Source organism: Plasmodium gaboni, chromosome 6 (genome assembly GCF_001602025.1).
Source record: "Plasmodium gaboni strain SY75 chromosome 6, whole genome shotgun sequence".
Classification (NCBI taxonomy): domain Eukaryota; phylum Apicomplexa; class Aconoidasida; order Haemosporida; family Plasmodiidae; genus Plasmodium; species Plasmodium gaboni.
Genome location: NC_031486.1, coordinates 462,150 through 477,746, shown reverse-complemented (window position 1 = coordinate 477,746; position 15,597 = coordinate 462,150). Strand labels below are relative to the sequence as shown.

The following is a 15,597-nucleotide window of genomic DNA, read 5'->3' as shown; positions in this document are numbered from 1 at the left end:
GAACATGTAGAGGAAACAAAAAAGAGAGATGAAGAAATATATAATGATAAAATGAGTGATATTGAAAAAAATAATTCAACTAATAATATTGGTATACAATTACATGTTAGTGAAGATAGTTGCATGCATAATGAATCTTCAAACAACTTGACAAAATGTGATGAAGAGGATTCCCTTGATGAGAATACAAAGGATTGTTATGATGATTATTTGGATGAGAATTATATAGATTTTAACTTTAGTTGTATGAAGGCTACAACTATAAATAAATTAGGAAATATGAATGAGTTATCATGTTATAAAAATGATGGAAGTGATATTATACAAACATTGTTTGATTATTATGACTGTTCATATGACAAGGCATATGAAAATTGTTTTTTTGAAAATAGATGGGATGATATTGTTGAAGAAGAAGATTCTGTTTTTTTAAATATATATAATAATAAAGAGATGAGTAACTTAAGAAATTCAGAAAATAAAGATATATTATTAGATCATTTAAATGATATATATATATGTAAATATAATGAGAAACAGCATATAATGAGGATTATTAAAAGAATGAAACATGCAATGGAAAATGTACATGGAAATAAATGGAATATACTTTTTAGTTTTTCAGATTGTTGTGTAAGATCGTTTGTACATGATAAAGATAATATAAATATTGAAAAGAATGTTGATTTATTAAAAGAAAAAATATTATTTTATGACGAAGAATATTGTATATATAACAATAATAGTAATAATAGTAATAATAATAATAGTAATAATAATAATAAAAATGAATTGTGTGAATATAAATATAATCATCTTGTAGAATATGTAGCATTACCAAGAAATAAAGCCGTACATGAAATATGTATATCAAATAATTTAAATAAAAAGTTTATTAAAGAAAATTATAAAATTATGTGTTTTCAGCCAACAAAAATATCCCACAAGGATTTCTTAAAATCCAAATTATTTTATAAATCTATAAACTATACAAATTTGCAAACAAGAAATATAACACATGTAACTATTGATTTCTCTTATATGGATGATAAAATGAAAAACAATTTTAAACAACATGTTATAAATGAATTTGTTAATAATCCAAACATAACTAAAGAAGATTTATCAAATAGTTTATTTCATTTGGCAACATATTTTTATCATGAAAAAAATAAAGAACCAGGAACATGGTGTGTGTTCATATCTGAGGAAAAGGGTTTTGCTGGTGCAGTTAATATAGTAAAAAATAAATATTTACGAATGACAGCTCAAAATAAAAATAAAAAATATAACATACTTGTTTTTAAAACTCCAGCATTGTAAATGGCAAATGTGTTGAAATTTTTATGTTATAATATACAAACGGGTACATGAGTATAAAGTGTGAATGTAGAAGTATATGTGTATATTTATATGTGTATATGTGTATATGTGTATATGTGTATATGTGTATATGTGTATATGTGTATATGTGTATATGTGTATATGTGTATATGTGTATATGTATATGTGTATATGTCTTTTTGCAGGTGTATATATTTTTATTAATTTATTATTTATTTATTTTATTTTATTTTTTTTTTTTTTGTAATACATGTTTTAAAAGAACATTTAAATTTTATTTTAAAAGATTTATTTTATATGGTAAATGTATATTACCAAAAAAAAGAAAAAACAAAATCGTAAAATATTACTAAAAAAATATTACCTGAACGGTTCAGGTTTTTTTTTTTTTTTTTTAAAAATAAATATATAGATAATAGCTGACTAGTATATATACAAAAAAAAATATATATATATTTAAAAAAATATTTATTTAAAGAGGGTAATATATATATACATATATATATTGACGTGTGAATATATTTTTGTGTTATTATTTAGAACAGTGTGATATAATAATTTCCCTTTTGTTTATATTTTTTATAATTATTAACTACTCATAGTTCCTTTTTTTGTTGAATAATCAAAAACAGTACCATCATCAGAAATTAAGCATTCTCCAGTCATTCTTGCTCTCATTTCGATAGCTAATTTTTTACTTAAGGTAGTACCATAAGTATTAATTCCAAAATTTTTTGTTCTTTTACAACCACTTGGACTTCTCCATTCAGCTCTCCAAGCTTGCACAACTCCATTAATTCTAATCATATATACTCCTGCAGGTGTTGATCCTGTTTTTTCAATTTTATTTACCATATTAACATCGTCTAATTCTTTTTTAAGATTTTTATTTAAAGAATTTTTTGAATAATGTTTATTAAAGTTATCTGCTTTCATATCTTTACAAGATGATTGTAAGAGATCATTTGTTGTATGATCAATATTTAAATTTTCATATGATATATTTTTATTAATTCTTTCGTTATTTGAAAGATGTAAATTATTATTATTATTATTATCTGTTATATCTTTGTTTATATTAAGCATATGATCATTTTGATTATTTTCTGCGTTTTCATTCTTATGACAATTTTCATATGTATCATTTTTATTATTTTGTTGAGATACATTTAAATGTTTAGAAGGTTTTCTTCCTCTTTGACCTTTAACATGATCATTATTATGTAACTGATGAAAATTTCTATTATCTTGATAATTAACATCATTTGTGATATTTGGATAATTTTTATAATTCTTATAATTTTTATCAACATGTTCATTATTCAGATCATTCATATGGTTCGTTCCTGTGTCTTGTTTGATATCTTCATCACCATCATAATCATCATCAAGTTGATTGTTGTTTACTACTTCTGTTGTATTGTTACTTCCAACAATGCTGTTGCTGGTGGGTCCTTTATATTTATCTTTGCCTTCCTCCATACAGTTGTTAAGTGGATCTACAATGAAAAAAAAAAAAAAAAAAAAAATATATATATATATATATATATATATATATATATATATATTTATATAATATGTAATATATTACATATGGCAGATAAACCTACTTGTTATCACATTCAAAGAGTACACGTCCTGATCGATAATTTCCTTTTTAGCTATTTGATCAGAATGATTATTTTTGTGATATAACATTTCATCATTATTTTCTTGTGATTTATTTATAATATCATTATTTGTATTATTTCTCATAACAGAAGACATAGAATTATCTTTTTTATTCCCATGTCCATTTTTTTTATAAACATTTTCGAATTTTTTTCTTGCTGCTATTGCTAAATTTCTAGCTTTTTCTTCTCCAAATTTGTTAATAGAAAAATATCTTTTTTCTTGTTTTCCATTTGAATACCAATTAGCACAGAAAGCTTTTTTAGAATCTTGATAAAAAACTCCTTGTGGTAATTTTATTGATTGTTCTAATATATTTTGTTGATCACCTGATTTTTTATTATTACCTTTTGCATATGTATTACAATTATCTAAGGATTTACAATAAGAATATTTTAAATATACATTTTTTGTATTTTTATTTTCTATTCTGTTTATATTATCAACATTCTTTTTATTTGATACATTAATGGATGAACAATCTTCAAGGTTTGTCTCTTCATTATTATTATTTAAATTGTTAAATGCATCTGTATTGAGATTATTATAAAAATTATAATTATTATTATCATTATTATTATTATTATTATTATTATTATCTTCATTATTTCCATTTTGTTGATATAATTTGGTTTTAGACTGCTCATAGTTTATAACATCTTCATAGTTAATATAATTATTATTATTTTTATATGTACTATCCATATTTGTATTATTATTATTGTTATTCATATAATTAGCTGGAATATACATACCTTCAACATGTGACATAATATTATCATTCATATAATTTTCTTTGTTTATATAATCATACATATTACAATTATTTGGTGTATACATGTGATTTTTTTCTTTATATTCTTGTTTTGTTTGAACATTATCATTTTCTTTATTGATCACAGTTTGACTTATATTATTTTCATTTTCCTTGTCATTATTAAAATCACCATATATATTATTTGTATTTTGTTGTAAGGATGACATGTTCATAAAATTCTCTTGCACATTTTTATTTTCATCATATTGGATATCATTATATATATGATCATCATATGTATTATTTTTGATGTTGACATTATTATATGAGGAGATATTTATATTAGCATTGTGTTTATTATTATAAGAATATATCATATTAATATCATTTTCGTTTTTTATATTTATATTATGTTGAATACTTAGTATAACCTCATTATTATTATTATTGTTAATATTATTATTATTGTTAATATTATCATTATTGTTAATATTATCATTATTGTTAATATTATCATTATTGTTAATATTATCATTATTTTTATTATTACTCATATTGATTTTTTTCTTCTTCCTTTCATTATTAAATTCTTTATTATCAATATTGACATCATTATCATGAGCATATGTTCTTCTCTTATATATATTTCTTCTGGTATCTCTCTTATTAGTGTTATTATCATCATTATTTATATTATTATTTTTTGATATATTTACTCCTGTATTTCTTGTAGACATGCTTCTTTTATTTACAATATCGTCCACATTGATATTGTTCATATAATTTTCTTTATTATCTTTTAAAAGATCTAAAGATTCAATAGGATAAGGATTTATATTTACGTTTGTGTCTATCATAGATTGTGCATCATTCATAGAATTATCTTTCATATGATGTTCATTTATATTTTCATTCACATTGTTGTTGACATTTTCATTTATATTTTCATTTATATTGTTGTTGACATGTTCATTTATATTTTCATTTACATTTTCATTGACATGATCATTCATATTTTCATTCATATTTTCATTCACATTTTCATTCACATTTTCATTTACATTTCCATTTTCATTTCCATTCACATTATCATTGTCAATAATTTTATGAGTTCCTTCTTTTTCATTCTTATCATTTTTATTTTTACTGTTAGGTCCTTTTTTGCCTTTCAAATTTTTTGTTTTATTTTCAAAGGCAAATCTTGCTTTTATAGCTAGACTTCTAGCCTCATCCCATCCATAATATTTAATTTTGAATCGTCTTTTAATTTGTTTTCCTTCTTCATACCAACTACCTATCCAAGCTTTTTGTGATCTGTCAAAATAAACACCTCTTTGAGGTTTTAATTCAGAACATGCTAATTTTGTTTCATAATCTTCAGGGTTGTCTAATAAATTATTTTTCATCTTATTATTACAATTATTTATTTTTCTAGTTGTAATATTACTTTTATTATTATTTTTATTTATTAAAGAAGATTCTGTATTTGTTTTTATTATTTTATCTTTATTATTTCCATCACATAATGAATTATTATTATTTAATACATTTATATGCATGTTTGTTATGGCATTTGCCTTTTCCTTTTTATTATAATATTTAGTATCACAATCATAATTTTTTATATAATTCTGATTAACTACTTTTGTTCTTCTTCCTCTTCCATATTCTGGTGTGATATCTGTATTAACAAATCCATTCCTGTTCTTTTCTTCTTCATTCTTATTTCCTAAAAGGAAATATAAATAAATAAATAAAAATATATATATATATATATATATATATTACATATTATATACAATTTTTATATTTCAAAAAAAAAATTTTAATATATATATATATTTTTTTTTTTTTTTTTTTTTTTTTTTTTTATCCTACCCGCTGCTGATATATCTGCACGCAATCCCCTTCTCTTATTATATGTACTAGCATATGTATTGTCTTTCTCTTTATCATTTAATTTTCTGTGACTTAATAATGATTGAGAATACATATTTCTATTCTTCAACATATTGATATTCTCATCATCATCATCATCTGCATAATGGAGCTCATCATCTTCACGTTCTTGTCTCTCTTCATAATGATTATAATTATATTTATTATTCCTCATATGATCAAATTCATTTATATTATTACGCATTACATCTAAGTCATTTTCTTGTCTTTGTAAATAATATTTTCCTCTTAAATGTGTTCTTTTTCTTTTTCTAAAATAATTATCATGTCTCAGAGTATCTTCATCATGGCTACTTTCATTTAACTCGTCAAAAGAATTATATAAATCTTTATTTATGAAGAAAGACGACGAAGAATTCTTATCATTCCTATTATAATACCTAACAAAATTGTCCACCATATTATTATTATTATTATTATAAAGATTAAACTTGTCATGTGGGCGTCTGAAATGATGACGACTAGTATGATTATTACTACCACAAAGATTATTATGTTCATTGGGTTCATTATTTTTATTATTTTTATTGTCTTCTTCGTGTTCATAATTTTGAGAATCACCTCCAGGAACCAAAAGATATTGACCTAGCTCATCCATATGTGTATTATGTTCAACTTCATTCATATTTGAATAAGATAATGTTGATAAGTAATTATTATATTTATTGTATCTATGATATCTATCATACATATCGTATTTGTCATACATATCATATTTGTCATACATATCATATTTGTCATACATATCATATTTGTCATGCATATCATATTTGTCATACATATCATATTTGTCATGCATATCATATTTGTCATACATATCGTTTTTGTCATCCATATCATATTTGTCATATTTATTTTTTCTTCTCAGTCTTGTGGATTTTAATCTATTCATATAAGATTCCATATTAGACGAATAAATAGAATTATTATTATTATTATTATTATTATTACTTTGTGATGACATAGCTAAATATTTATTTTTCATATGATAAGGAATTTTTTCTTTAAAATTCTTTTTATAACTTTCTAACATTCTTATATGATTTTCATGTCTTGAATAATTTTGTTCATCTTGTAAATAATAGTTTTTATTATTTTTATAATTATCTTTGCATGTTATATTATTATTATTATGTTCTTGATTTTCATAAGTAGATAGGTTGCTTTCATCATCTAAGTTGAGATTAAAATTAGCATATTGGTTTTTTTTTTTATTGATGCTTATATTATTATTCTGAGATAATATATCCATTTGGTTATTATTATTTTCTATTAATCTACAATATTTTTCTTTTCTTTTCATTCTATAAACATAATTATCATCTGTATTATTTTGTTTTGTATGATTATTGTTTTCTTTATCTTCGTTTGAAAGATATGTTACATTATTATGAATAGGTTCATTATTAAAATGATTTATATTATTATAATCATGTTCTTCATTTATATCTTTATCTTTATTATTTTTCTCACTAGATTGTATATACTCATCTTGACTGTCTCTCATTGAAATATCAGAATTATTCATATTCTTTAAAAAATATTTATTTAAAAAATTATATACATTATCATTATTTATATGTGGCATATTTGCATTTTTATTTTTCTTAGACAGTTCATATAAATACAATAAATATAAAAGATCATTATAGTTGGTAGTATTCACATTATTCATATTATTGTTGTTGTGATTGTTTTTAGGTTCGTTTAATTGGTTGTCCATCATTTTTTGATTACGAAGATAATTGAAAAAATGATTATAATCATTATCATAATTATTATTATTTATAAGATTATCAAATAATGATTGCATGTTATTTGTTATTTGATCATTGTTTATATAATTATCACCTACAAAATTATTCATATTGTTATTAATATGATCACTCTGATTATTATATTGATTGTTATTTGTATATTTTAAATTATAATATTTATTTAAAAAACAATTATTATTTCTGTTACTATAAGGAATATTTTTTAGATAGCTAAATACATTATTCATTTTGTTTTTATAAAATATATTATTATTATTATTATTATCATAATTAAAAGAATTATCAACACATTGAATATTTTGAATATTTTTATAATTTCTATAATTTTCATAATTTTCATAATTTCTATAATTTTCATAATTTTTATAATTTTCGTTGTTCTTTATAGCAGTGTTATGATCTCCCACATATTTTAAGCATAATAATAATTTTTGATAATATAAAATATCTTGAGCACTTAAATTTTTATTTTTTATTACATTTAAAATATTGTCTTTACAGTTCATTTCTTTAGTAACTCTACTAGTATTTTTTTCATCTCTCATCTGATCCAAGTTGTTATTTATATTATCACTATTGTCATTATTGTCATTATTATTGTCATTGTTGTCATCATTATTATTATTATTTATAATTTGTTCTGCCTTATCATCCTGTTCAACATTCATCTTATTATTATTATTGTGATCGTCATCTGAGTCATTTAAGTTGTAGGTTAAATCAGTTTTGTTGTTATATAACTCAGATAGTTTACATGATAAATCTTTTACTTTATGAATAATATCGTTTTTATTTTTATTTTTATTTTTCATATTATTATTTTTTATATTATTATCATTTAATTTATATGTCAAGTCCTTTAATTTAATATTATCACCACCATTTAAATTATCATCACCATTTAAATTATCACCACCATTTAAATTATCACCACCATTTAAATTATCACCACCATTTAAATTATCACCACCATTTAAATTATCACCACCATTTGAATTATCACCACCATTTATATTATCACCACCATTTATATTATCATCATTTTCATTTACATCATTTTTATCTTCTCTGTTATATTTACCTTTCTCATCCTCAAATAAAAATTCACATTCATTCATTTCTTTAAATATATCTACATGTTTATTTTTATATATACTTCTTAAATCGTTAAGATCTTTTAATGTTTGTATATAACTTTTATCATCTATTTGTTTATTCTGATCATCTTCATTATATATATTCTTATGAATATGTTCTCTTCTATGTTTTTCTGATGAATTATATTGACATAATAAATTATGGATATTTTTTATATTCTCATCTTCTTCATTTGTCAGATCATAACCCAATCTATCATCACCACTACAAAAATTAAATACACCATTGTAATTATTGTTGTAATTATTATTATTATTATTATCTCTTTTATTTATATGGTGATTATCCATATATCCCTCATATAAAACATTAGCTCTTATATAATCTAATATATTATCATGTAGATATTCATTTTTTAATATCTCCAGTTTTTTTTGATTATTATAATATCCATTACATTTTTCTTGTTCAAAAAATTCTTTCACTTTATTAAATTCTGAATTTATATTTACGTTGTTGGATATATAAAACTGTAGGAGTTTTTCTATTTTTTCTTTCTCATCATTATTGTAATTATTATAATTATTATTATCAATATGATCAATATGATCAATATGATCAATATTATTATTATTACTATCATTATTATTATTATTATTATTATTGTTTGTATTGTTTGCCGTATTTATTTCTCTTTCAGTCATATCTGGTGCTACCACCTCAGATGGATCACACTTATTTATATCACCCCCTTTCAACAATAAATTCTTTATATGATTAATTATATATTTTTTAAATGTTGATATATTAATATCTTCATTGTCATATAACCATTGCCAAAAAATATTCCAATTTTCTTCATTCAAGTTTTTTTTTAAAAATTCTTGAATTAATATATTCATATTTAAGTTCTCTCTTATATCATAATATTCATTTATATTCATATTATTTAAATACTGTCTAATTTCCATGTCACTTTCATTTTTTGAATTATAATATTCATCTATTTTATTATCATTTATTGCAGATATATTACAATTATAATTCTTTTCACATCCAATCTTTTTAAATACTTTAGCACCTTTATAATTCTCTATATTCTCCACATTAATATTATTATTATTATTATTATCATTTATATATGTCTCGTCAGTAGCTGATATGATATGATCATGAGGTAAATGAAAAAAATTATTTTTCTTTTCTTTGAATATGTCATTATTACAACTATTAATATTATATTTATTATTTTTATCTACACTTTGTTGTATCTCAAGAATTCTCAGATGATATAACTTTAAAACAATATTCTTTATTGCATGTATACTTAACAAAGATATACATCCATCATTTTTTAAAATAGAAGAAAATATTAAAGCATATTTATAAATCTTTTGTGAGAATAGACTACTCATAATTTTGTTAATACATTTCTTTTTCATTCGATTTATTTTTTTATTTATATTTATAATATAATCATTATCATAACATTTAGAATTCATCAAATGATGTGTATTATGTGTTAATATAAGAGGAGACCTATAAGGACTATTCACATCATTGCATTCTTTTTGAATAGAGTTTATAAAGTTGTTATTATGAAGATGATCATCACTATTATCTTTCCTACTACCACTACTATTATTATTATTATTACTATTATTATTACTATTATTATTACTATTATTACTGGTATTATTATTTTGATTCTCTTTATTTATATTCATATTCAAACCTTCAGTGTTATCACATTTATTAGGATTACCTTTTGATGGTGTTGTTAAAATATTCAAGGTCTCCTTTTCAAATGACATGCTTTCTTTATTTGGAATAGTGCTATTAAATTTTGTTGAATTATGATTCTCAAATAGATTTGATAACATTTTTGAATTCATACTATCATTATTTATAAGTTCATCGTTTGTGACATTTAAATTATGCATATAATTTTCTATACTTTTTATATCTTTATCGTTTTGACCATTATGACCATTATGATAATTTTCAGATTTGTCATTTCCTCTTCTTTTTGTTCTTTTTCTTTTTTTTTGTTTTTTTATATTTTCATAAGATGATATCTTATCTAAATTATCATTATTGTCACTCGCTAATAGTTCCATTTTTTGGTCATTCTCATCGGTTTGTTCAATAATTACTTTTACTTTATTTTTTCGTGTTATTCTTTTATAATATTGTTCTTGAGAATAATCGTCTTTCTTATCTTCATTTATTTTATTTATTTTGTTGTTTTGAATTTCTTCTTGGCTGCATGCGATAGGTAAGATATTTTTTTTTTCATCATGCTCCTCATCCTCCTCCTCAATGTTGATATTTTTAGAATCACCACTACAAATATGTTCATTGTTATAATTATAATCCTTATTATTATTTGGATCAGCTTCATTTGCATTTGTCATTTTTTCTATTTGAAGAGAAATATTATCATCCACACTATCAACAAATTTGGAACTTGCATTTTTTATTGTGTTATATTCATTATAAATAATATTATCATAAACATTATTTTCTAGATGTATTTTTTTATAAATATCTTCATTTCCGTTTTCATTATCTACATCTATGCCAGTCCTCATATTACTAGGAGCATAATAAATATTATTCTCCTCCTCCTCTTCTTCTTCTTCATAATTATCATTATGTCTATCATTATCATTATGATTATCATTATGTCTATCATTATTGTTATCATTTGGTTGCTCCATGTTGTTGTTTGTTTGATCTTTATTGGTGTGATCATAGTTATCATCTTGCATGTTTTTATTTTCTTCAACATGATTAATCGTATGTTCCTTTTTGAATATATATTCTGACTGTGTATTCTTTTGACAGGAAGGATTGGATGAAATAATTGTATCTTTATCTTTTGTATGTCTTTCAATTGTTGATATTTCATTCTTTGATAAATAATATTTTTTACTATTCATATCTGTAGAAACAGAATCTAATTTAATTTGTTTATGTGTCATATTATCAAAGTGTTGATTTTTTTCCTGTTCATTATTATATAGTTTTCTTTTAAAACATCTATTAATAAAATTATTATATCCATTAAGATTATATTTATTTGTATGTTTATTAAGTTGATCATTTTGAATGTCATCATCTTTATTATATATAGTTGATAACATCCATTCATAATAATTCTCTTTCTGATTAGTCAAGATATTATCTTCTTTTAAAGGATATACATATTTATTTGTAGATATATCAAATATATGAGCATTTAACTTTTCAATATTTTCTGTTATAATTTTATTATGATCATAATTCAAATTATCAGATGATATTCTATTTTTAATTTTTTTTATAACTTTTTTCTTGAGTTTCTGATATTTCTTTGTATAAAATATTATTGTCTTTAAATCAAAATATGTTTTCTCGATAGATATTATTTGGCAGAAATGATAAAAATAATTATCATCATTAAATTCGATACAATTATAACGACAATATTCTTTTAAATAATCTAGAATTTCTAGAAAGCATGCTTTTATATTACATAATAATTCTTCAATAAATATATTCACATCAGAATTTAATATACCTGTCATAATCTCGTTCATCATTTTTTTTTTTAGTTTCTTTTTATTATGAATACATCTGTTTGGATCTATCATCATGCTGCTTGATACATGTGTGTATATAAAATAACGTAAAAATAAAGGAATCTGAATAATAACATCTTTAAAGGTGTTCAATGAACAGAACGTTTTTTTATTTATTTCTTTGTTCTTTAAAGAATTTTTTTGTGACATATCATTAATTTGTGAGATAATATTTTTTGGTGATGTAATGTCATTTTTTAAATCTTCATTGTAATATTCCATAGAACCATCAAGGATCTCTGCAGATACATTATTTGATGAGTTATCAACAAAATTTTCTAGAAAATTTATATTATTATTTTTCATATAATTTACAAATTCCAATGCTATATCTTCATATACCTTATCAGATTCTTTTTGTTCTGTATTATTTATATTAATAATTTCTTCTTGACATAATAATTTATTTAAACACATAACAATTTTTTCTGCATTTAAATGATTATCATTATTATGTATATGTTCATTGTGTATATGTTCATTATGTATATGTTCATTATGTATATGTTCATTATGTATATGTTCATTATGTATATGTTCATTATGCATATCATTATCATTTTGATCTTGTTGATATATTTCATTTTGTTCTTGTTGATATATTTCATTTTGTTCTTGTTGATATATTTCATTTTTTTCTTTCTCTATTGTAGTGACATCACAATTGTTGTCCTTATTATCATCAGTGTGTTCATTATTCATATTATAATTCCTTTTTATATTTTCATCTTTATCTTTTTTTTTATCACTAAAAAAAATTTTCTTTAAAATATCAACATGTACTTTTCCTTTCAATATATAATATAAGCACATGCCTAATGAACGTAAATCTGGATAGCCTATATGTTTATAACGACTTGATCCTTCTACGTTTATGTTATTACTTATTAGTTTTGTGTTATTTGTTTTATTATCAGATTCCATATATTTTAATATAAAATTCTTCATTACCTTATAAACATGATTAATATGATATTTATTTTTTTCAACACATAAAGATTCTGATTCTGATTCAGATATGGTAGTGGATTTGAACTCTTCTAACTTAATATTTTTTACAATATTATGATTATATTCATTTGTGTTATTATTACATTTAATAATTTCATCTGTTGATATAAATGGTTCTATTACATCTACTTTTTTTTGAACACATAAATTTTTCTCATTCTCTTTTTTTGGGGGGATTTCTTCAATAAAACATTCTTTTTCTGAATCCTTTTTATAAATATTATTTTTGTCACAATTCTTATCAACCATATATATATTACATATATCGTTTACATTCAATATTTTATTTTCATCAATAGTTGAATTAGATGCAAAGCAATCGATGTTTTTTCCTTGTATAATGTTTGAAACCTTTTTTATTTCATCCATATAATTCTTGTAATTCTCTTCTTTATTTTCCATAATTTTAATATATCACAAAAAAAAATAAAATAAATAAAATAAAAATATATATATATATATATATATATGTGTGTTATCTCTAGGGGATTATTTTTTTTTAAAATATGGCATGTAAGAAGACAGTTTAAAAAAACAAAAAAAAAACAAAAAAAAAAAAAAAAAAAAAAAAAAAAAAAAAAAAAAAAAAAAAAAAAAAAAAAAAAAAAAAAAAAACAAAAAAAAAACAAAAAAAAAACAATAAATATAAAATATATATATATATATTATGACACACTTACATATATATATTATATATTGAAAAAGCAAATTAAGAAAATCATAAAATTACAAAGCAACCAAGTCTTATATGGTCTAACATATGTAGTATATACATATATACACATATACATTCATATTATTATATTCTTATCATTTTCAAAATAAAAAAACAAAAGATCTCTTAAAAATATTTTTCTTAACACAAAATAATTAAAGACAACAAAAAAAAAAAAAAAAAAAAAAAAAAAATATATATATATATATAATTATAAAATATAAAAATACAACATTTTTAAAAAAATTAGAAATGTTTTACACATGTGTATTCTTCCTATCTTAAAAATATATATATATATATTTCGTAGTAGCACAAAAATTTATTATATATATATATATATATTATGTTCTTCTTTTTTATATCTTAAAAAAATTGACATACATGTATGAGCAATATATATTTTATGATAAACATAATAGTAAAAATATATATATATATAAACATATACACATTTATGAAATATTTATAAAAAAAAAAATTTTTTTTTTTTTTTTTTTCTTTTCTCTTCTCGTTTTTTAAAATTAAATAATAAAATTACTATGAGAATAAGTTATTTTATGATTTTTTAGAAAGATCAAAAAAAATAATAATAAAATAAAAAATAAGATACAAGGTTATAAAAGTGATAAAAATATATAAAAATAAATATTACTTTCTTCTTTTTATAATATATATAAATATATTATTATATTATGTTTCCTTTTTTTTTTTATTTATTTTTAATTTTCTTACAATATATTTCTTTGTTCACATAAAAATAATAATAAAAAAAAAAAAAAATAAAAAAATAAGAAAAAGGAAAAGAAATTTATATACATTATCCTATGCATGCGCATGTGCATATAAAACAAAAAAAAAAATATAAATAATAAATTATATGATACAAAAATGTTTTTATATTTTTATATTTTTATATTTATATATTTATATATTTATATATTTTTATGTGTATTATCTTTGTTTTGTTGATAATTATATTATTAAGCAGACATTTCTTATTTTGTATTATCACACATTTAAATATATATATAAAAAAAAAAAAAAAATAGATACACATAAATTATATTACATATATATAATATTGTGATATTTCTTTTTTTTAAAATACACAATTATATAGTTGGAAATAACCATATGCATTTATTATTATTATATATGTTAAAAAAAAAAAAAAAAAATAGGTCAATACACTTATTTATTTATTATATGTTCGTTACTTTCTTTTTTTTTTATTATTTAAAAATACACAAGATATCATAAAAAAAAAATTAAAAAATAAAAAATTATCCTAGGGTGTATTTTATTCAAAAGCATAAAAATAAGAAGTTTCACATCTGTACTTTTTTTTTTTAAAACAAAAAAAAAAAAAAATAAATTAAGAATTTTTCTTCTTTTCTAATACATAAATGTATATATAAATATTATATTGTTTCTTTTTGATCTCCAATATTTTATTAGATCAAAAAAAAAAAAAAAAAAAAAGAGAAACGATATAATTAAAAAAATAAATATAAAATATATATATTATATACACATTTAAAAATACTGTACTCAAAATTGTGCATAAAAGAAAAAAAATAAAAAAAAAATTATTTAAAAAAATAATTATATTTTTTTTTTATTATTATATAAAAA

General features: G+C 20.4%; 2 protein-coding genes across 2 annotated transcripts in view; one reads left to right on the top strand and one right to left on the bottom strand.

Annotated features, from left to right (window-relative positions):
* The window catches only part of PGSY75_0613900 (putative myosin E), a gene marked incomplete at both ends in the record, with an annotated part of 5,446 nt that extends 4,123 nt beyond the window's left edge, over positions 1-1,323 (top strand). Inside the window, one exon of the mRNA XM_018784721.1 lies at positions 1-1,323. Within this exon, the coding sequence (XP_018642774.1) occupies positions 1-1,323 (1,323 nt within the window).
* Positions 1,324-1,932: 609 nt separating this feature from the next.
* On the bottom strand, positions 1,933-13,646 carry PGSY75_0613800 (transcription factor with AP2 domain(s); the record flags this gene model as incomplete). The annotated part of the gene is made up of 3 exons (XM_018784719.1): positions 1,933-2,843; positions 2,955-5,501; positions 5,651-13,646. The coding sequence occupies 3 exons, from the start codon at positions 13,644-13,646 to the stop codon at positions 1,933-1,935; spliced, it is 11,454 nt and encodes a 3,817-aa protein (XP_018642773.1).
* Positions 13,647-15,597: the final 1,951 nt, after the last annotated feature.